The sequence below is a fragment of the Acipenser ruthenus genome, chromosome 7, assembly GCF_902713425.1.
Source record: "Acipenser ruthenus chromosome 7, fAciRut3.2 maternal haplotype, whole genome shotgun sequence".
Lineage (NCBI taxonomy): Eukaryota > Metazoa > Chordata > Actinopteri > Acipenseriformes > Acipenseridae > Acipenser > Acipenser ruthenus.
In genome coordinates this window covers 27,110,551-27,133,100 of record NC_081195.1, presented here as the reverse complement: position 1 = coordinate 27,133,100, position 22,550 = coordinate 27,110,551, and the positions used below count along the sequence as shown (strand labels likewise).

The 22,550-nt window shown below is 49.0% G+C and overlaps 1 protein-coding gene across 2 annotated transcripts in view; it reads left to right on the top strand.

The window, feature by feature from the left end:
• The window catches only part of LOC117969223 (NACHT, LRR and PYD domains-containing protein 12-like), a 243,786-nt gene that overhangs the window by 174,816 nt on the left and 46,420 nt on the right, over positions 1–22,550 (top strand). For both annotated transcript variants that reach the window (XM_059026730.1, XM_059026731.1), the window contains one exon: positions 7,461–7,637. In XM_059026730.1, coding sequence (XP_058882713.1) covers positions 7,461–7,637 — 177 coding nt within the window. The remainder of the gene's footprint in view (positions 1–7,460; positions 7,638–22,550) is intronic.

The following is a 22,550-nucleotide window of genomic DNA, read 5'->3' as shown; positions in this document are numbered from 1 at the left end:
TTCCGTGGCCGGCAGCTCCCCTTCATGGGGCTCCAGCCACAGCATTTCCTGCCGCATGGCAGGACTGGTAGTGACCCCAGGCAAAACAGGCCCCTCGGGAGGCGAAGGTAGCAGCTGCCGACCTTCGGCAGGCAATGGCAGCAGCAGCGGACCCTCGGGGGGCGACGGCAGCTGCAGCGGACCCTCGGGGGGCGACGGCAGCAGCAGCGGACCCTCGGGGGGCGACGGCAGCAGCAGCGGACCCTCGGGGGGGCGACGGCAGCAGCAGCGGCGGACCCTCGGGAGGCGACGGCAGCAGCAGCGGCGGACCCTCGGGAGGCGACGGCAGCAGCAGCGGCGGACCCTCGGGAGGCGACGGCAGCAGCAGCGGCGGACCCTCGGGAGGCGACGGCAGCAGCAGCGGCGGACCCTCGGGAGGCGACGGCAGCAGCAGCGGCGGACCCTCGGGAGGCCACGGCAGCAGCAGCGGCGGACCCTCGGGAGGCGACGGCAGCAACAGCGGCGGACCCTCGGGAGGTGAACTCGGGAGGGGAGCCCCTGGCCATGGAGTTGGCAGCGGGAGCTCCACTTCTCCCTCGTTCCCTGTAGCTGGTGGCTCTCCAGGCGATGCGGAGCAACAGGCAGCCCCAGGCGATGCGGAGCAACAGTCAGCCCCAGGCGATGCGGAGCAACAGGCAGCCCCGGGCGATGCAGAGCAACAGGCAGCCCCGGGCGATGCGGAGAAACAGGCAGCCCCGGGCGATGCGGAGCAACAGGCATCCTTGGGCGAAGCGAGGCAGGCATCCTTGGGCGAAGCGAGGCAGGCATCCTTGGGCGAAGCGAGGCAGGCATCCTTGGGCGGTGCGAGGCAGGGCAGGAGCAGTCCTTCCCATGAAGGTGGATGTGGAACCAGCAGGTATTCACCCTCTGCTGGTGGAGGTGGGAGGGGAAAGCAGTCCTCCCACGGCGGCTGAGGCGGAACCAGCAGGCATTCACCCTCTGCTGGTGGAGGTGGGAGGGGAAAGCAGTCCTCCCACGGCGGCTGAGGCGGAACCAGCAGGCATTCACCCTCTGCTGGTGGAGCTGGGAGCGGCAAGCAGTCCTCCCACGGCGGTTGAGGCAGAACCAGCAGGCATTCACCCTCTGCTGGTGGAGGTGGGAGGGGCAAGCAGTTCTCCCACGACGGTGGAGGCGGAACCAGCAGGCATTCACCCTCTGCTGGTGGAGCTGGGAGCGGCAAGCAGTCCTCCCACGGCGGCTGAGGCGGAACCAGCAGGCATTCACCCTCTGCTGGTGGAGGTGGCGGAGGCAGAGGCAGCTCCTGCTGCTCTGCTCCTGGCGGTGGAGGTGGCGGAGGCAGAGGCAGCTCCTGCTGCTCTGCTCCTGGCTGTGGAAGTGGTGGAGGTGGCAGAGGCAGCAGGTATTCTTCCTCTGCTGCCGGAGGCCTAGGTTCTGGACCTGTGGGCTTCCCCCCCCGGGCGCTGGATGCACGGGCTCCCCCCTTCTGGGCGCTGGATGCACGGGCTCCCCCCTTCTGGGCGCTGGATGCACGGGCTCCCCCCTTCTGGGCGCTGGATGCACGGGCTCCCCCCTTCTGGGCGCTGGATGCACGGGCTCCCCCCTTCTGGGCGCTGGATGCACGGGCTCCCCCCTTCTGGGCGCTGGATGCTCGCGCTCCCCCTTTCTGGGCGCTGGATGCTCGCGCTCCGCCTCTTCATATTGCGTGGGGCATATGGCCAACGTGTGCCCATATGCCCCACAGCCAGGGCACAACTCCGCCACGAGGTTCACAATGTAAACCTCACAGTCATCCTCACCGATCTCCTCCTGCTGCTGCGGTTGCTGTTGCTGCAGCCTACCTCTCCCCCTTCTCTTCCTGCTCCTTCTCCCTGCCTTCCTCTCCTGGGCCAATTCCTCCTCTTTGAGGCAGGTGAGGCAGGTTTCCTGATCCACCTGCGGCGATGGTATGGCCTTCAGGTGGATCCACTCCTCCGCAGTCTCCACCTCACCTCGATCAAAGGCCTGCACAAAGAGGGGGTCTTCATATGGGCACACCTCAGGGAGGTGCCCATACTCCAGGCAGGCGAGGCACCATGTAGCCCCTCCTTCCTTTAACTCCCTCTGATGCGCATGCCACCTCTCCATGTAGGCGTCCACTTTATCCATTTTTTTTTTTTTTTTTTTTTTTTTTTTTCCAAAACACAAAAAAACACTATTTGAAAAAACGAACACAAAAAAAAACTTCCTTTGCTGTTCCTGGTCCGGCTGTTGGAGGCGTTGTTTATCCCACGCAGGACACCATATGTGACAGTCTGGCTGGCAGTGGTGAGTGTGATGACGTCACGGACCAGGAAGTAACTGAATCACAAACGATGGATGGGCGGATGAAGATGAATGCAATTGCATTCAGCGTATTTATTAATCAATAAAACAAAATATTTAAACAAAACAGAAACAAAATGGCACGAGGGCCAAACGAATAAACAGACAAACAAGTAAGTGGCGTGCTGGCTAAACCAGCACGTTTTAGCAATTGTTTCTATGTCTTCTACGCGCTCTCTCTCCGCTCTCCCGTACTCTCTACTCCAACACTCCACCCCGAGTGCAGAGAGCTGCAGGTTTATATACTCTGTCCGAGGGATTAACTAGTAGTTAATTATCTTATTATCCCTCGGCCAGAGTCTGCACGTGTTTGGTAAGGATGCATGACTGTCAGCTAGTTAAATAATCAGTAGCTGATCAGCCATGCATCCTCACGGGGTTTTTAAATATAATAATAAAAGACGCGGCGCTTTTACCCGCGCCGCAAACAAAAATACAAATAATAATAAATAGGGGCGGGACACTCCGCCACACTGCCCCCCACCTTTCTCTCCCCCCCTCTCTGTCTCTCCCTCCTCTATCACCTCTCCTCTCTGTCTCCCCTCTCTATCTCTTCTCTCCTGCTCTATGTCTCAACCCTACTCTCTCTCTGTCTCCCTCCTCTCTGCCTCACCCATCATCTGTTTCCCCCTCCTTTCTCATACCCTCTCTCTGTTTCATCCCTCCTCTCTCCATCTCCCCCTCCTCTCTCTTTTTCCCCCTTTGTCTCTCCCCTGCTCTCTGTTTCTGCCCTCCTCTCTGTGTCTCCTCCTCCTCAGTCTGTCACCCCCTCCTCTCACTCTGTTTTCTCTCTCTGCACCTCCTCTCTCTGTCTCACCCTTCACTCTCACATTGCCCCCCTGTCTGCTTATCTCTATATGCATTTTGGCCACAATTCATCATTGTTTGAACTGGACATTGAACTTCCCAATCCCCGTTTCTAAGTTTCCACGTTTCCAGTTTCATTGGAGTTGTTCCAGGGAATAACTGTAAGAATGTAGAAATAAAGCAATCCCTGTTACCAGCTATCTACCCTGAAATTATACAACAAGAATTCTAATAATATCATGAAGGCTACTGAATAAACTATAAACTACAGCTTAAAGATCAGCACTTAGCCTATATCAGGGGTATTCAATTACATTCACTGGAGGGCCAGATAAGGCAATGTTGTCCAAATCTTGGGGGGCCACAGGGAGCTCATGATGTGTGTATTGGGGGAGGGGGGGTAAAACCACTTACTATGATACAATTTCTGATTTATTAATACAATTACAAAGCAAATATATTTGTAATCCTAATTTTATTAAAATGATTACATTAAAATGGGCATCTAATTTCCTTTCTGTCACAAATTGACACCCGCTCGCACCATCTTTGTTTTCTAAAGTTACTGCACAACAAGCATGCAAGTGAAGTAATGAAAGCACGTCAGTCAGTAGTGATGGCAAATTTGAGGGGGGCTACACCCCACTTTGTGTGGGCATGCATAAACCCATTGAAATGATTTTCAATAACAGAAGTGGACCAGGGTCAACAGCAAGCATTTAAACAAACCTTGAGGACAGATAGAAGTTACAGGAGAGGAGTCATTATCTGAAGAAGTGAAATGATAATAGTGAACTGTACAAAAAATAATAATCACCGTTAGGTGTGGAGTGTACTGACGTGAATGGGAATGAATGTGCATGCAGAGTGTGTGAATAAAGTTTATTGATTGAGGGCAGCTTACATACAGAGTCAGTTGTAAACAAGGAAGGAGACGGGTTATTACCAGATAAAGTGCAGTGATCATTTGTTCCTCTATTAGGGCGTGTTTCCAATTAATATCGCTTGCTAGGGAACGCAAATACCCTGTAGATAGCGGTGACCTTTCAACCATGCGTATCTGCAACTAGCATTTGTAATGAAGGACAGCTGACCAGTAAAAACTACTTTTATAAAAACCTGCCTACTTCTACCTGAAAAAACCTTTAAAAAATAAAATGAAAAAGCATGTCCCCAGGACTGAATGTATCACTGCTGTGCACTAAGTTCTGTGCAGCTGGATGTCTTTGATATCGGTGCAGTTTGTTTCATTTACAGTGTCTTTGACGATCTCATTCAAGCAATCCACAGTGGCAATGACGGTGTGATTTGCCACTAGAAACACTACTTTCAATGCTACCCTTGTGTTTTTGTCGTTAATCTCCAACACGGATGCTGCTTGGAAGCAGTTTATTTTATTCAAGGCAGAATGTGGAGTAGCATTGTTAATATGTTTTGTTTTTTGTGCATCTTATTGAGACTCTGCAGTATTTGCAGAAGCCTTTGGCTGTGTCTTCTGGATCAGCAATCAGCCATCCTAAAAAAGAAGACTTTCCTGAGCTATTTACTTTAATTGTATAAAGATGTGCTCTATTAATTAAATTACTTATCTTCAAATACAATGGAAACTGAAACATTTCAGCATGAATAAAAAGGCTTTGTATTTTCTATTTGAAAATAAGCCATTTATAAGGGAATTACTCTTAATCATGCTACATTAATTACAGTATTTACAAATACAGTATTTTTTATTGACTGTTAACAAGTAGCTTTCTTATATATTACATATTTCCTTTTTAAGGGTTAGTTAATGTAACTTGAATATTATTATTATATTTAGGGTTGCTGTTTTTCCGTGTTTTTCCCCCAATGTTTTCTTTCCCTTTAAGAATTCGATTGATCCCTGCTAGTCATTTAGTACTAGCAGTAAAATTGGTTTAATTTAAGTGTTTTGGTGCGTGCAGAATGAAGAAACTGCATGCAGCCGAGGGTGCAACATTTTAATAAAGCGATTTAATCTAGAATTTAAAACAGAATAAATGCAGGACACACTTTATTACAATCGCTATTGGTAATTGTATAAGCATGAATAAAGACGAGTCACTTATTAAAATGTTGCGCTCTCGTTTTAGCGTTCTTCATTCTGCATTTAATGAGAAAGTAAAGACTTGGACGATTTAAAAGCACATTTAAAACCTGGTAAATTAAAGTGATTTTACTATTATTACAATATGCATTTTATATGACGGTCTGGTCTCACTAATGTCTTCTAACAACAGTGCTTTGAATCTGCTCATAATATATCTGCTGACGTATTGAAACGAAGTTCAATTTGTTTAAAGGCATTTTTACGATATGTAATAAATAACGTGTGTGTGTGTGTGTGTGTTACTCCGATTCTGATTGGATGTGTCATTAATCATGTTGTGTCAATCATGGCAGAGATTTCATGTTTAAAAAAAAAAAAAACAGCGTTTTGCTAAAACCGCCCAAAAACCGACAACCCACTTAGCATCATTTCTCTGTAAAGTGTCATTAAAAACAGCCACATTTTGCAAATAAAACGCCCAGTTGGCAGCACTGCAGCTGACATCCGACAAGCCAGACGGAAGGCTCTCGTGGGCCGGATTTGACCCGCGAGACGCCAATTGAAGAACACTGGCCTTTATGCAGTGACCTGGAAAAATATCCTTCCAATAACTGAACTGTATTTTATATTTTATTTGACCTCTGAAAACAAATAGAAAATGTTTGGTTTTTCAATTTCAAATACAGTAACACACTTCCTCTGTCTGGCTTCTTACCGTCTGCTTGATAAACATTATGGAAGCATTCGATATTTTTGGCTTCAGTCTCTAACTCGAGTTCCCCCGGCGCTGCGCAGGTTGCTAGGATACGGTGTGCCTGGCGTCCCATGCAGCAGTGTCATCTGAGGTGAATGAACTCGATGGTTTATCGGTGTGACACGGTGTGACAGGGTTCACCGAGAGGGTGACGTCAGGCCAGAATGCATGAACTAAAACAGACCCGGTAACTGCTGTGCAAAGCGCTGCGGCGCCGTCTATTCAAACACAAAATGAACACACTGCTCACAGAGCAAATAACAAGGTTAAACAAAATCACCAACACTAAACCCCAGGTCAGGCTGGGCAATCGCCTGCACTCACCCAGTAGTTTACTTTCAGTTTCATTCTTTTCTTAAATACATATAAATAAATCACAATACAAAATACAAATGCACAGGGGCAGGGTAATTACTGTAGTGGACATTACTGTGTGGACAGAAGCTCTCGTTCAAGCAAGCCAGAATAATTGACATGTGCAAATTTAAACTGGTGCCCAAACCGAAAAACACAGAATCCAAGTCACTCCCCCCAAATGGGAACATTTATTCATCCAAAAATGTAAGTTAGATTGAGTAAATATGGTATTTTATATTTTCAAACACCATTATAACTTTATTTTAATTGTTTTGTAAACTTCCCACTGCAGCAGCAATAATATACAGTAAATTAAATATAAATTCCAATATAGTCAAATCTTTATCCTGTATTCTCAATGGGTCTTGAAAATGCACTCCTTCATATATAATGTGCAAATGTTTATAACAAACATGATTGATTAAGAACTTCCTTTATAAAAGTTTACCATAGTAGAAGCATTGCAAAGTGTAATAAAGCACAGTGAAAGCGTGGTAAAAGCACAGACAAAGTATGTTCAAGCATATGAAAAAGCATGGCAAACCAGGTTAACCTGTGGTAAATGCAAAGTATAACCATGAGCAAAGCATAGCATGCAAATACTGTGGTAAACCTTTCTAAGGGTTATGATGCGAGTCATTGTAGAAGAAAGCTGACCCGCGTGTCGTTCTCCTCCAGTGATAAGGTGGCAGTATTTGAATGATAGGAGCAAGTCTTGATTCCTGCAGTCTTTTGAAATCAAGTCTGTTATTTTTAAGTTGCACTTTGATGCCTGGCTCCCCACCTCTCTTCTACTCCTAAACTTGATTTATTCTCCCCCTCCCTCTCTTTCTCTATCCTCACCCCTCTCTGTCCCCCTTTCTCTCCCTCTTCCTCCCTCTCCTCTCTTTCTCTATCCCCCCCCTCTGTCTCCCCCTTTCTGAACTTCTCTCACAATCTTTTCCTCTCCCCTCCACTCTTCTCCCTACCTCCCTCTTTCAGTTGCTTTTCTCCCCCTCCCTTCCTCTCAGAGTTGTTCTCCCCTCCCCTTCTTCCCTCTCACAATGAGTTGTCCCTCCTCTCCCTCCTCTCACGCTGTGTTGATCTTCTCCTCTTGTCTCCTGATCTCTGCAGGCTGGTGAAATGTGATCTCACATCTCTATGTTGTAAGGATCTCGCCTCTGCTCTCCGTACAAACCACTCAAACCTGACAGAGCTGGATCTGAGCTTCAATCACAAGCTGGGTGATTCAGGAGTGAGACTGCTGTGTGCTGCACTGAGGGATCCAAACTGTAAATTACAGACACTGAAGTAAGTAAACACTCTGGGTGTTTGTGTGAATATTATATCACTGACACAGACAGATCACATCTTTTCTCCTCCTCTCTCATCTCCACCCCCTCTTCCTTTGTTTCATCAGTTTAATAGAACATCTTGTTTTTGTTGTTTTTCTAATAACACTTCACTAAGACCTGGGGCCGTATTCCTGAAAGTCTTCTTAAGAAGAAATCATCCTTTTATTGTTTTCCAGCACCTCCTTGTAAACGAGGCCTCGGTCTGAAAGGGTAAATCTCCTGGTTAAATAATTAATAAAATAATAAAACAGACGAAACCTGATAAAGTTCTTAAGAAGATATTGAGGATCTTTCTGAGTTCCTTCAAGTGCAATTCTTCACAATATCTTCAATTTCTTCTTCAGAACCTCTTTAATGTCATCTTAAGAAAACAGTTCTTGAAGTTTTAATGCCCCCTCCTCTCTCCCCCCTCTCCCCCTCCTTTCTCTTTCCCCCTCCTTTCTCTCCCCCTCCTGTCTCTCTCCCCTCCTCTCTCTCCCCCTCCTTTTGCTCTACCCCTCCTCTCTCCCCCTCTCTCCCCCTCCCCCTCCTTTCTCTCTCCCCCTCCTCTCCTCCTTTCTCTCTCCCCCTCCTTTCTCTTTCCCCCTCCTTTCTCTCCCACTCATGTCTCTCTCCCCTCCTCTCTCCCCCTCCTTTCGCTCTACCCCTCCTATCCCCCCTCTCTCCCCCTCCCCCTCCTTTCTCTCTCCCCCTCCTCTCTCTCCTCCTTTCTCTCCCCTCCTTTCTCTCTCCCCTCCTCTCTCTCCCCCTCCTCTCTCTCCTTTCTCTCTCGCCTCCTCTCTCTCCCCCTCCTTTCTCTCTCCCACTCCTCTCTCTTCTCCTTTTTCTCTCCCCTCCTTTCTCTCCCCCTTCCTTTCTCTTCCCTCCTTTCTTTCTCCCCCCTCTCTCTCCCTCTCCTTTCTCTCTCCCCTCTTCTATCTCCCCCTCCTTTCTCTCTCCCCCTCCTTTCTCTATCCCCTCCTCTCTCCCCCCCTCTCTCCCCCCTCCCCCTCCTCTCTCCCCTTCCTTTCTCTCTCGCCTCCTCTCTCCCCCTCCTCTCTCTTCCCCTCCTTTCTCTCTCCCCCTCCTCTCGCTCCTCCTTTCTCTCTCCCCTCCTCTCTCCCCCTCCTTTCTCTCTCCCCCTCCTCTCTCTCCCCATCTTTTCTCTCTCCCTTCCTCTCTCCCCCTTCCTTTCTCTCTCGCCCCTCCTCTCTCTCCCCCTCCCCTCTCCTCCTTTCTCTCTCGCCTCCTTTCTCTCCTCCCCTCCTTTCTCTCTCCCCTCCTCTCTCTCCCTCCTTTCTCTCTCCCCCTCCTTTCTCTCTCCCCTCCTCTCTCTCCCCCTCCTCTCTCTCCTCCTTTCTCTCTCGCCTCCTCTCTCCCCCTCCTCTCTCTCCCCTCCTCTCTCTACCCTCCTCTCCACTCCTCTCTATCCCCCTCCTGTCTCTCTCTCGCCCTTTCTCCCCTGCTTTCTCTCTTCCCTCCTCTCTCTCCCCCTCCTTTCTCTCCCCCTCCCCTCTCTCCCCCTACTTTCTCTCTCCCCTCCATTCTCTCTCTTATTATTATTATTATTTATTTCTTAGCAGACGCCCTTATCCAGGGCGACTTACAATCGCAAGCAAATACAAATACATTCAAGTGTTACAATATAAGTCAACAATAAAAACTAGAAATACAATAATTCTCAAGTGTGACAAACCACAATTCAATAATACAGCAGATAATGGTGAAAGTTACATCAGGATATGATTAAATAGTGATAGTTACATCAGGATATGATTAAGTACAAAATACTACAGATTAAACACTTGGCAGATTACAATATTCTGAGGTACAGGATTAAATGCAGTAAAATAGGGGGCAGATAAGAGCAAAATAAAGCATATTTAAAATGAAGGGTGATAGTGTCCCAGGATACAACAGAGGAGTTCTACAGGTGCTGTTTGAAGAGGTGAGTCTTAAGGAGGCGCCGGAATGTGGTCAGGGACTGGGCAGTCCTGACATCTGTAGGAAGGTCGTTCCACCACTGCGGAGCAAGGGTGGAGAAGGAGCGGGCTCGGGAGGCAGGGGAGCGTAGCGGAGGTGGAGCCAGTCTTCTAGTGCAGGCGGAGCGGAGAGGTCGAGTGGGGGTGTAGGGAGAGATGAGGGTCTGGAGGTAGCTGGGTGCAGTCTGATCAAGGCATCTGTAGGCTAGTACAAGAGTCTTGAACTGGATGCGAGCGGTGATCGGTAGCCAGTGGAGCGAGCGGAGTAGTGGAGTAGCGTGGGCGAAGCGAGGTAGAGAGAACACCAGGCGAGCGGCAGAGTTCTGGATGAGCTGGAGCGGACGGGTGGCGGACGCAGGGAGGCCAGCCAGGAGGGAGTTGCAGTAGTCTAGGCGGGAGAGTACCAGGGCCTGGACCAGGAGCTGGGTAGCATAGTTGGTGAGGAAGGGTCGGATTCTTCGGATGTTGCTCAGGAAGAATCTGCAAGTGCGTGCCAGAGTGGAGATGTGCTGGGAATAAGAGAGGCAGGGGTCCAGGGTGACTCCAAGGTTCTTAGCTGAGGAAGAGGGAGAGAGTGTGGTAGATTCCAGAGGAACAGAGATAGAGAGATCAGAGGAGGGGGAGGAGGAGGGAAAGAAAAGGAGGTCAGATTTAGAGAGGTTGAGTTTGAGGTGATGCGAGTGCATCCAGGAGGAAATAGCAGACAGACAGGTAGAGATACGGGAGGAGATGGTGGAGTCAGAGGTGGGGAAGGAGAGGAAAATCTGAGCATCATCAGCATAGAAATGGTATGAGAAACCGTAGGATGCGATGAGGGGGCCCAGGGAGCGGGTGTAGAGAGAGAACAGGAGAGGACCCAAGACTGACCCTTGGGGGACTCCAGTTAAGAGAGGGTGAGGTGTGGAGGTTGCTCCACGCCAGGTTACCTGGTAAGTGCGGTTGGAGAGGTAGGAGGAGAACCAGACCAGAGCAGTGCCAGAGATCCCCAGGTCAGCAAGAGATGATAGTAGAATAGAGTGATCAACAGTGTCAAAGGCAGCAGAGAGGTCGAGGAGAATTAGGACAGAGGAGAGAGAGGCAGCTCGGGCACACTTAAGGGAGTTGGTGACAGACAGGAGGGCGGTTTCAGTAGAGTGAGCAGAGCGGAAGCCAGATTGGAGAGGGTCAAGCAGAGAGTGGTTGGACAGGAAAGCAGAGAGCTGGCGGTGTACAGTCCGCTCGAGGGTTTTGGAGAGGAAGGGTAGGAGGGAGACAGGACGGTAGCTCTGGAGGGAGGTGGGGTCGAGGGTAGGTTTTTTGAGGAGGGGAGTGATAGAGGCTTTTTTGAAGGCAGAGGGGAAGATGCCAGAAAGTAGAGAGGTGTTGAGGAGGGAGGAGATGAAGGGGAGAAGAGCAGGAGCAGCAGCTTGAAAGAGGTGAGTGGGGAGGGGGTCCAAGGCACACGTGGTGGGTTTGTGACCCTGGAGCAGGGAGGAGAGGTCAGAGTCTGAGAGGGGCAAGAAGGTGGAGAGGGAGGGCGAGTTAGTAGGGGATGTAGTGGGTGTAGGGGTTGGAGCAGGAGGGGGTGCGGGGGAGGGAGAGGTGTTAAAGAGTTTGCGGATATCTGAGATTTTAGAAGAGAAGAAGGAGGCAAAGTCGTCAGGGGAGATAGAGGAGGGAGGAGGAGGGGGGGGAGGGTTTAGGAGGGAGGAGAAGGTAGAGAATAGTTTACGTGGGTTGTTAGTGGAGGCTTGGATTACAGATTGGAAATAAGCACATTTAGCAGAGGAGAGAGTAGAGGAGAAGGAGGAGAGGAGAGTGCGGTAAAGGTCTAGGGCAGCAGGGAGTTTGGTTCTCTTCCATTTCTTTTCAGCAGATCGCAGTGTGATTCTTGCCGAGCGGAGCACAGAGGAGAGCCAGGGATGGGGAGGGGAGGGGCGAGCAGGTCGGGAGGTGAGGGGACAGAGGGAGTCGAGGGAGGAGGTGAGCGAGGAGAAGAGGGTGGAGGTAGCAGAGTCTACGGAGAGTTGTGAAAAGGAGTCGATAGGAGGGAGGTGAGAGAGAGCAGTGGAGGCAAGGACAGAGGGGGAGAGAGAGCGGAGGTTACGGCGAGAGGTGACAGTGGGGGTAGGAGGAGCAGGGAGAGGGGGGAGAGACAGAGAAAAAGAGATGAAATAGTGATCAGAGAGGTCCAGGGGGGTGACAGAGAGGTTGGAGGGGCAGCAGGCCCTGGAGAAGGTGAGGTCCAGTTGACGGCCAGCTTTGTGGGTAGGAGGGGACGGAGAGAGACAGAAGTCGAAGGAGTGAAGGAGAGGGAGGAATCCAGCAGAGTGGCTGGGGTTGGAGAGATGGATGTTGAAGTCACCCAACAGGACAGTCGGGGTAGACAGAGAGGGGAGGGAGGAGAGTAGATAGTCAAGTTCATCCAGAAAGTGAGTGAGAGGCCCAGGGGGGCGGTACAGAACAATGAGCAGGAGTTGACAGGGAGAGGTTAGTTGGACTGCATGAAATTCAAAGGTAGTGACAGAGAGGGAGGTGAGATCGGAGGGGACAGAAAAGAGTAAGGAGGGAGAGAGGAGAAGACCCGTCCCACCTCCCCGTCCGGTGAGACGCGGGGTATGGGACAGGACGTAGAGAGAGGACAGGGCAGCAGGAGTAACAGTGTTATCAGGGGACAGCCAGGTTTCAGTGAGAGCAAGGAAATCGAGCGAGAGGTGGGAGGCAAAGGCAGAGATGAAATCAGCTTTGTTAACAGAAGAGTGACAGTTCCAGAGTGCACCAGAGAGTGTGCGGGAGGGGGGGAGAGGCAGAGAAATGAGGTTAGAGGGGTTGGAGGAGCAACAGCGGAGGGAGGGCAGAGGACGAGGACGGGAGGACAGAACAGGGATGTGAGAGACAGTCATAGCAGGACAGGCAGGACAAAAGGCACAGTAGGAGCAGTGGGGTGGAGGATACAGACCTGACTAGTAGATGGCTTCTTCCAGAGCGCTGTTAGGTGTGGATCTATTCGACCAGTGTCTCAGCGCAGGCCTCCCCGTGCTGGACTCCCACAGCTAGACTCCCGGCTCTTTTGTTGAGGCTCTTCGATTTGCTGGCGCTTCTTGCTGGCGCTAAAATAAGCTGCTTGAATAAATGTTGTTACACCTGCTTGGCAAAAGAACCAACTAAACTGTGTGGAAACCAATCAAATAGCAAAATCAACTGCTAATCAATTTAGCCACTCACCTGGTACTAATCACACACAAACTCTCTCTCCACCTCCTCTCTCTCGCCTCCTCTATCTCCCCCTCCTTTCTCTCTACCCTCCTCTCTCCTCCTCCTCTCTCCCCCTCTCTCCCCCTCCTTTCTCTCTTCCTTCCTCTCTCCCCCTCCTTTCTCTCTCGACTCCTCTCTCTCCCCCTCCTTTCTCTCTCCCCTCCTTTCTCTCTCTCCTCTCTCCCCCTCCTCTTTCTCCCCCTCCTTTCTCTCCCCTCCTCTCTCTCCCCCTCTTCTCTCACCCCTCCTCTCTCTCCCCCTCTTTTCTCTCTCCCCTCCTCTCTCTCCCCTCCTTTCTCTCCCCCTCCTCTCTCCTCCCCTCCTCTCTCTCTACCCTCCTCTCTCCCCCTCCTCTCTATCCCCCTCCTGTCTCTCTCTCACCCTTTCTCCCCTCCTTTCTCTCTCCCCTCCTTTCAATTCAATTCAATTCAATTCAATGGTGCTTTATTGGCATGACTTACAATAGCAGGTGTTGCCAAAGCAATTATACAATACAGACATGTATACATACAATGCATCATGAATACATATATATAAACAAACTGATTTATAAAGTACAGTAAAAAAAAAAATATATATATATATATATATATCACTACTAACAATAAACATGTATCAGGACAATAAGCATTTACATAATACATACATGCCTACATACACAACAACATACATACTGTATATACATAAGTGTGTGTGTGTCTCTGTGCAGAGCTCTCATTGTGTGTCCCTCAGTCTGTGACATGCAGACACATACTGGGCTGCTAGTTGGGCTGTGCTTCTCTCCTCTCCCAGGAGGATTGGGACTTTTTCAGGGTTGGTCATGTTTGGGAAGTTTGGGAGGGAATTTGCAAATTTTTTAAAATAAGTTTGTCTATTTTCCAAGTATTTTTTACATTGAAGAAGGAAGTGCATCTCTGTCTCGACCTCTCCTGTCTCACAGTGACCACAGAGCCTTTCTTCTTTAGGAAGCCAGGTCTGCCGGTGACGGCCTTTTTCAATGGCCAGGCTGTGGTCACTGAGCCTGTACTTGGTCAGGATCTGCCTCTGCTTTGTATCTCTGACAGTAGAGAGATACTCTGCCAGAGTGTAATCTCTTTTTAGGGCCCGATAACAATCCAGTTTATTTTGAGATTTTGTTTCTGTGTCCCAATGTTTCAGATAGCAGTTTTTGGTTAGTTTTATAATTTGGTTGACTCTGATTGGGGGCTGGTAAGCAGTGCTGCCCTGAAGCTGGTTTGTTTTAGTATTATTAGTTGGGTTCAGTGCAGTGAGCTTCAGGGCCAGCTGGCTTAGAGGACTCTTTTCAGGGCTGAGCTCTTGGGTTTGCATGGCCTCATACTGGAGGGAGTCTGATTCACTTTTCTTTAGGTGCATCCAAAACTTTAGTGCTCTTTTCTTTATATTTATAAGTGTTGGGTAACGGCCTAATTCTGCCCTGCATGCATGATTTGGTGTTTTTCTTTGCACCTGTAGGATGTTTTTGTAGAGTTCAGCATGCAGGGTTTCGATTGGGTGTTTGTCCCATTTAGTGTAGTCCTGTTGACTGAGTGGACCCCATACCTCACTTCCATACAGCGCAATGGGCTGGATGACACTGTCAATTAATTTTAGCCAGATTTTGATAGGAATATTTATTTGATAGAATCTTCTTTTGATGGCATAGAAAGCTCTTCTGGCTTTTTCCTTTAGTGCATTCACTGCTAGGTTAAAGCTCCCTGACGCACTGATAGTCAGGCCCAGGTACGTGTAGTCTGAGGTGTGTTCTAGTGTAGTGTTGTTTAGGGTGAAGTGGTATCTGTTTCCCTGAGTTCTGGCCTTTTTTTGAAAAATCATTATTTTGGTCTTTTTAAAGTTTACTGCCAGGGCCCAGGTCTGACAGTACTGCTCTAGCAGTGCCAGGCTCCGCTGCAGCCCCTGCTCTGTGGGCGACAGCAGGACCAGGTCATCTGCATAGAGCAGGAACTTGACTTCGGTGTTGTGTAGAGTAAGGCCGGGGTCTGCAGACTGCTCCAACATCGTAGCCAACTCGTTAATATAAATATTGAACAGTGTTGGACTCAGACTGCAGCCCTGCCTCACCCCCCGCCCCTGAGTGAAGAAATCAGTTCTTTTGTTGCCAATTTTGACTGCACATTTGTTTTCTGTGTACATTGATTTTATTATATCATAGATTTTACCCCCTACACCACTTTGAAGAATTCTGTAATATAAACCTTCATGCCAAATAGAATCAAAAGCTTTTTTAAAGTCAATGAAGCAGGCGAAAATTTTGCCTTTATTTTTTTGGTGTACGTGTTTGTTTATTAGGGTGTGTAGGGTGTAAATATGATCTGTTGTGCGGTGATTTGGTAGGAATCCAATTTGACTCTTACTCAGGACATTGTGTTCGGTAAGGAAGGCCAGTATCCGGGCGTTGATGATACTGCAGAATACCTTCCCCAGATTACTGCTCACACAGATGCCCCGGTAGTTGTTGGGGTCGAATTTGTCTCCACTCTTGTGAATTGGGGATATAAGCCCTTGGTTCCAGATGTCAGGGAAGTAACCAGTACTTAGTACCATGTTGAACAATTTAAGCATTGCCTCCTGTAATTTAGGGCTGCTGTGTTTGAGCATCTCAGTGCTGATGCTGTCAGGGCCGCAGGCTTTTCTGGTTTTCATTGCCTGCAGCTTCTTAGTTAATTCTTGTAGGGTGATTGGAACATCAATTGTGTTTTGGTTATCTTTAATTGATTGTTCAAGTAATTTCAGTTTTTCTCTAGTTTCATTTTGTTTATCTGTTAGATCTTTTTGTTGAATATCTTTATAAAGGTTTTCAAAATAATTTTTCCAAACTGTTCCATTTTGTATCGTCAATTCTTGTTGTTTTGTTGGGTTTAAATTGTTCCACATTTCCCAGAACTGATTTTGGTCAACAGATTTTTCAATGTCTGTGAGGGTTTTGTTTGTGTGTTTTTGTTTTTTCTGTTTGAGGGTGTGTTTGTAGTGTTTTAGAGTCTCACAGTACCTCAGACGTAAGTCTGTGTCTTGTGGTTGATGGTGTTTTTGATTAGATAATTTTCTTAGATTTGTTCGTATTGATTTACATTCATCATCAAACCATGACTGTGTGTGTTTTTGTTTCCGATTGATCTTCTTTTTGGTCTTTTTAATATTTGCCATTATGGCTGCTTTTTCAAATATCTGATTGATGTCATTAACAGACAGATTTAGTCCTGTCATATTAGGTTGGTACAGAGTGTTGAGGAAAGTGTTAATGGTGTTAGTTATTTCAGTGGAACTGATTGCTTTGATATATTCCTCAGTGCTGTTTGGAGCCCATCTGTATGTTTGATTCAGATTGTACAGCTTACTGGGCTGTGTTTGTGTGTTGCTTGCCTGACTTCCTCTTTTCAGGAACACAGTGATTTGATTGTGGTCCGATAGAGGGGTTTGTTGCCTGACAGTGAATGCACTTAGAAAGGAGGGGTCCATGTCAGTGATGGCATAGTCGACTACACTAGTCCCAAGAGCTGAGCAATACGTGAACCTCCCTAAAGAGTCCCCTCTGATCCTGCCATTAACGATGTACAGACCTAGGGCTTGACAGAGATGCACTAATTCTCTCCCATTTTTGTTCACGGCACGGTCAGGGTTGTTTCTCTGGATTGTGGTGGGTGTGAGGTACAGAGGGGTCTGTCCAAATACATGGCTGTTTCCCTGGGTGTTAATACAGTCAGGCTCTGAGCCTGTCCTGGCATTGAAATCCCCACAGAGCAGCACATTCCCCTGGGCCTGGAAATGGCCGATCTCTGTGTGGAGGGTGTTAAAATACTCTTCGTTGTAATAGGGGGATTCAGAAGGGGGGGTGTATGCTGCACACAGGTATATGTCATTTTGACATTGGGCTATTCCCTTGTTAATTTTGAGCCATGTGTGTGTTTGGCCCTGTTTGACTGGGCTGATGTAGCTGGCCAGCTCCTCTCTGTACCACACTATAATCCCCCCTGAGTCCCTGCCGCGCCGGACTGTGCTCAGTTTAATAGAGGGCACTATCGCCTCCCTGTAGCCTGAGGGGCAGTGTGTGAGCGCGTCTGCACGGCACCATGTCTCCAACAGAACTATCACATCGACATCTTTTGTATTTTTAATAAATTCAGGGTCTGTGCTCTTCAGCCCAAAAGCAGAGGAATACAGGCCCTGAATGTTCCAACAGCTAACAGTAAATGAACTCATGTAATCCAACCAATATTATTCTTAATGAAATAAAATGTCTAACAATAACACAACCTTTTATCATTTTAAGTTCCCTTTAAACAGTAAAGTACAAGTATAGTAATTATTTTAGTAGTACTAATAATTATTTATTTATTTATACTTTATTTATTTATTTGTAGTTATTTACATGTAGAATTTTTTTTTTTTTTTTTTTTTTTTTTTTTCCTTCCCTACCCGAGTGTTGTAGGTCTCAGTTCAGCAGCCTGGAGCAGAGGATGCTGAGGAGCTGTTTGATCTCTCCCAGTTCGGTGGGGGCTGGGGGGGGGGGTTGGGACAGAGTTGCAGCATAGCTGAGTTGCTGCTGGTGGTCGCTGAGCCTGGCGGTAGTGGGACGAGTGGGGGGCCGGATGGCGGGCGGCTGTACGGTGCTGCGGGGGCGGGATGTGTGCGCTGCAGTGCGGGGGGGCTGCATGCTACGCTGGCCTCTGCTGGCACTGCTGCGAGGGGGGCTGGCTGGGCTACGGCCCATGGCTGCATCCTTCAGGGTCTTGGCAAAGACTTTGACCCCCTCCTGGTTGAGGTGCACCTTGTCGTAGAGGTGCCAGGGCCCCACTGTGGGGTGGTGTGCCAGGTGCAAGTTAGGCAGCGCAGCGCAGCCTCTGGTGATCTCTGCGTTCACAGCGTTGATGGTGTGTGGGTGGGTGTCGGCTCGGGGCAGCAGCGTGGAGATGACCACTCTGGAGTCGGGGAACTCCTGCGTGGCTCTCTCAGCCACCCTCCTCACGGCCTTGGCGGTGTCGTGGCGCAGGGAGCCCAGGTCGTTGGTGCCGGTGTGGATGACGATGCAGCTCGGGCTCCCCAGTGTGTCCCGGTTCAGCAGCTGCAGGGCTCGCTCCGTGTTTGTGCAGCGGATGTTGTTGACACGCCGGCTGGGAAACAGTCTCCTCATGTCCAGGTATTTCCCGTTGCTGTCGATGAGGAGGGCCACTTCTGCGTTTGTCTTCTTTTTGGCCAGCATGCTGTGGGTGTGGGTGGGGATGGGGGTGGGAGCGGGGTGGGGGGGGGAACGGGGTGGGAGGGGGAGCGGGGGGGAAGCAGGGGTGGGGATGGGAGCGGGGTGGGAGGGGGACCGGGGGGGGAGCGGGGGTGGGGATGGGACCGGGGTGGGAGTGCGGGGGGCATCGGGGGGGGGAATAGGGGGGGAGCGGGGGGGGAGCGGGGGTGGGAGTGTAGCGGGGGTGGTAGCACGGGGAGCAGGGGTGGGGGGGGCTGTGTATCTGTGGAGCTGCTCCCTCAATCCCTGCAGCTCCTTGTTGGTGGTTTTCTCTCTGCGCTGCATCTCCTCCTTGACGCTGGTCAGCTGGGTCCTTAGGTTCGCGTTCTCCTGCTGCAGGTCCTTCATCTCGCTGGTCAGCTCGGTGATGGCCACCCTGTTCTCTCTCTTGAGCTGGCTCACCTCATCTCTGAGCTGCTGGGTGATGCTGGTTTCTGTGAGTCTGGCCAGTGTAAGTTCTCTGAACTCCACAAACTCCAGCTCCAGCAGGGCCAGGCACTCCCGCATGTGCTGGGTGTCGCTGGGGGTCGTGGGGGTGGGCAGGTTGGTGTCGGGTATTGTGCTGTCTGAGGTAGGATCTTCAGGGTCTTCAGGGTCGGTGTTCTCGGGGTCGTTGGCTGTAGTGTTTGTTTTTTCAATCTCTGCTGCCTCTTTTAGTTGTTTATATTTTTTTTCAAAGGAGGTCAGGCTAGCCTCACTGCCCTGGATCAACACAGTTCCGCTATGGTAGACATTAATACTCAAGACTGTGCTGTCCGGGTCAGAGTCTTCTCTTAAGAGAATCTGTCTACCTTGGCAGATCCCTCTTTTTGTGACGTTGCTGTACGTCTTACACACAGCAGTGTGCCAGGCATTGAGGTGTTGAGTGTAGAAAATGAGGTTGCTTCTCATCTTCTTGTCTCCTGTCCCAGAGTAGTCTGTGTACAGACACTCTGGGTTCTCTCTCAATACACTCAGTTTATGATGCTTCCTGGCCTGTGCGCTGCGCAGTTCAGCCGGGTACTGGAACTCCCTGCTCTCTGCACTCTGACTCGTCTCCATGGCAACCGGGAGAATCTACTACACTTTGTTGCAATTTCCAACTGTCACTGCCAACGGCTGCTTTTTTGAAAGTAAACTGAACTTTTTTTATTTTATTTTTAAAAGCAAACTACTGCTGAACTTTTAATTTTTGTAGTATTTTTTGTATTTATTACTATAAAATTATAAAATAAAATGATGGTAGTGTAAAACGCTTACCTCTACCTCTGTAATTTTCTTCCTTTATTTTCCTCTTTTATTTACTTCTATCTTTTCTTTCTTTCTCTTTCTTTATCCTTTTCTTTCCTTTTCTCTTTCTTAAATATTTTTCTTCTCTTCCTTTAATTCTCTCTTCTTTCCTTCCTTCCCTTTGCTCTGTGATTTTCTTCCTTTCTTTATTTTCCTCTTATTTCTTTCTTCCTTTCTTTCTTTTCTTTCTCTTTCTTTTTTCCCTTTCTTTCCTTTTCTTTTAATTTGTCTTCTCTTCCTTTAATTCTCTCTTCTTTCCTTCCTTCCCTTTCCTCTCTGTGTTCTTGTTTCTTTTGGTCTTGGGATCTTCTTTTGGTGTTTTTATAATATTTAATCAAAATGTTTTCTCTTATTTTTTCATATTACGTTAAATACTACTTTAAGTGCTACTTTACATATGTTTATGTTATTAAATTGGCATTTTATTTCACTAAGAAACATATAAATTTTTAAATTTTCAGGAGCTCATATTTTCTGTGACTGCTCACTCTAAAAGTCTCTCTCTCCCCTCCTTTCTCTCTCCCCCTCTCTCTCCCCCTCCATTCTCTCTCCCCTCCTCTCTCTCGCCTCCTCTCTCTCCCCCTCCTTTCTCTCTACCCTCTTCTCTCTCCTCCTCCTCTCTCTCTCCCCCCCTCCTTTCTCTCTTCCCTCCTCTATCTCCCCCTCCTTTCTCTCTCGACTCCTCTCTCCCACTCCTTTCTCTCTCCCTCTCCACCTCTTCTCTCTCTCCCCCTCCTTTCTCTCTCCCCTCCTCTCTCTCCCCCTCTTCTCTCACCCCTCCTCTCTCCCCCCTCCTCTCTCTCTCCCCTCCTCTCTCTCCCCCTCTTCTCTCACCCCTCCTCTCTCCCCCTCCTCTCTATCCCCCTCCTGTCTCTCTCTCACCCTTTCTCCCCTCCTTTCTCTCTCCCCTCCTCTCTCTCCCCTGCCTTTCTCTTCCCTCCTCTCTCTCCCCCTTCTTTCTCTTCCCTCCTCTCTCCCCCTCCTTTCTCTCTCCCCTCCTCCCCCTCCCCCTCCTTTCTCTCCCCCCTCCTCTCTCTCCCCCTCTTTTCTCTCTCCCCTCCTTTCTCTCTCCCCTCCTTTCTCTCTCCCCCTCTTCTCTCACCCCTCCTCTCTCCCCCCTCCTCTCTCCTCCCCTCCTCTCTCTCTACCCTCCTCTCTCCCCCTCCTCTCTATCCCCCTCCTGTCTCTCTCTCACCCTTTCTCCCCTCCTTTCTCTCTCCCCTCCTCTCTCTCCCCCGCCTTTCTCTTCCCTCCTCTCTCCCCTCCTCTCTCTCCCCCTCTTTTCTCTCTCCCCTCCTTTCTCTCTCCCCTCCTTTCTCTCTCCCCTCCTCTCTCTCCCCCTCTTTTCTCTCTCCCCTCCTCTCTCCTCTCCTTTCTCTCCCCCTCCTCTCTCTCCCCTCCTTTCTCTCTCCCCTCCTTTCTCTCTCCCCTCCTCTCTCCCCCTCCTCTCTCTCCCCCTCTTTTCTCTCTCCCCTCCTCTCTCTCCCCTCCTTTCTCTCTCCCCTCCTCTCTCCCCCCTCCTTTCAAAAAATTCAATTTCAAATTCAAAAAATGCTTTATTGGCATGACAAAATGGAATTGAGTTTTGCCAAAGTAATTCAGCAATGAACATTATCACAAAACAACCCAGACAATACAATACAACAACAACCCTCCCATTTCCCTCCCTCCCTCTCTTCCTCCCTCCCTCTCTGTATTTACAGTGGACATGGGTGCGCATGAGTGCCTGGTCCCCGTGCTCCCGGGTGTCTACACCAGGGTCTGTCTCACTGTCTCTCTGTCTCTCTGGCTGTGGCAGGCAGCTACATACTGGGTAGCTAGCTCTGCTGTCTGCTGCTCCTCTCCTAACAGAACTGGCAGTTTTTCTAAGTCAGAGAGCAGCTGGAATGTTGTGGCCTGGGGACAGTGTAACAGGAAGTGCATTTCTGTCTCTACTTCTCCCAGATCACAGTGACCGCACAGCCTTTTTTCTTTGGCAATCCAGGTTTTTTTGTGCCAGCCAGTTTCGATGGCAAAGGCTGTGGTCACTGAGTCTGTACTTGGTCAGGATCTGTCTATGTTTTGTGTTTTTGACCCTGACCAGATATTCTGCCAGGTTAAATTCTTTTTTAGGGCCAGATAGCACTGTAATTTATTGTGTGATTCAATTTCGTTATTCCAATGTACTTTATAATTGTTTTCCAGATTTAGATTAACTTGTTTCATTTTTTGTGCTGGGAGTTTTTTGTTGGTGGTGTTCTGAAGCTCGCTGGTGTTAATTTGGCTCAATTGGCTGAGCTTCAGTACCATTCTACTGAGGGGATTCTCTTGTGGAGGCTGTGTGCAGCTCCGCAGTGCAGTGTGGTGGTAGGACTGCGGATCAGCCTGCTGTAGATGGACCCTGTAGTTGAGCGCTCATTTCTGTATGGGGTGGAGTAAGGGGAACCGGCCCAATTCAGCCCTGCAAGCACTATTGGCTGCAGTCCTGTGAACCTGCAGGAGGTGTTTACAAAATTCCAAATGGAAAATTTTTATGGGGCTTTGATCCCATTTTTTATAATCAGGGTTCATAAGTGGACCCCATACTTCACTACCATACAGAAATATTGGCTTTATTATGCTGTCGAAAATTTTTAGCCAAATTTTTATTGGTGGTTTAATTTTGTATAGCCGATTCTTTATTGCATAAAAAGCCCTGCGTGCTTTATCTCTTAATGCATTTATAGCCAGGTTGAAGTTCCCGGACGCACTGATTTTTAGACCCAGGTAATTGTAGCTGGTGCTGTGCTCCAGTGTGAAGTGGTACCTGTTTCCCTGAGATCTGGCTTTCTTCTGGAATATCATGACTCTGGTCTTGTTCATGTTTACTGCCAGGGCCCATTTCTGACAGTACTGCTCTAGCAGTGCCAGGCTCTGCTGCAGCCCCTGCTCTGTGGGTGACAGCAGGACCAGGTCATCTGCATAGAGCAGGAATTTGATTTCTTTGTCGTGTAGAGTGAGGCCAGGGGCTGCAGACTGCTCCAGCACCGTAGCCAACTCGTTAATGTAGATGTTGAACAGTGCTGGGCTCAGACTGCAACCCTGTCTCACTCCACGCCCTTGGGTGAAAAACCCTGTTCTTTGGTTTCCAATTTTGACACCACACTTATTCTCTGTATACATTGACTTAATGATG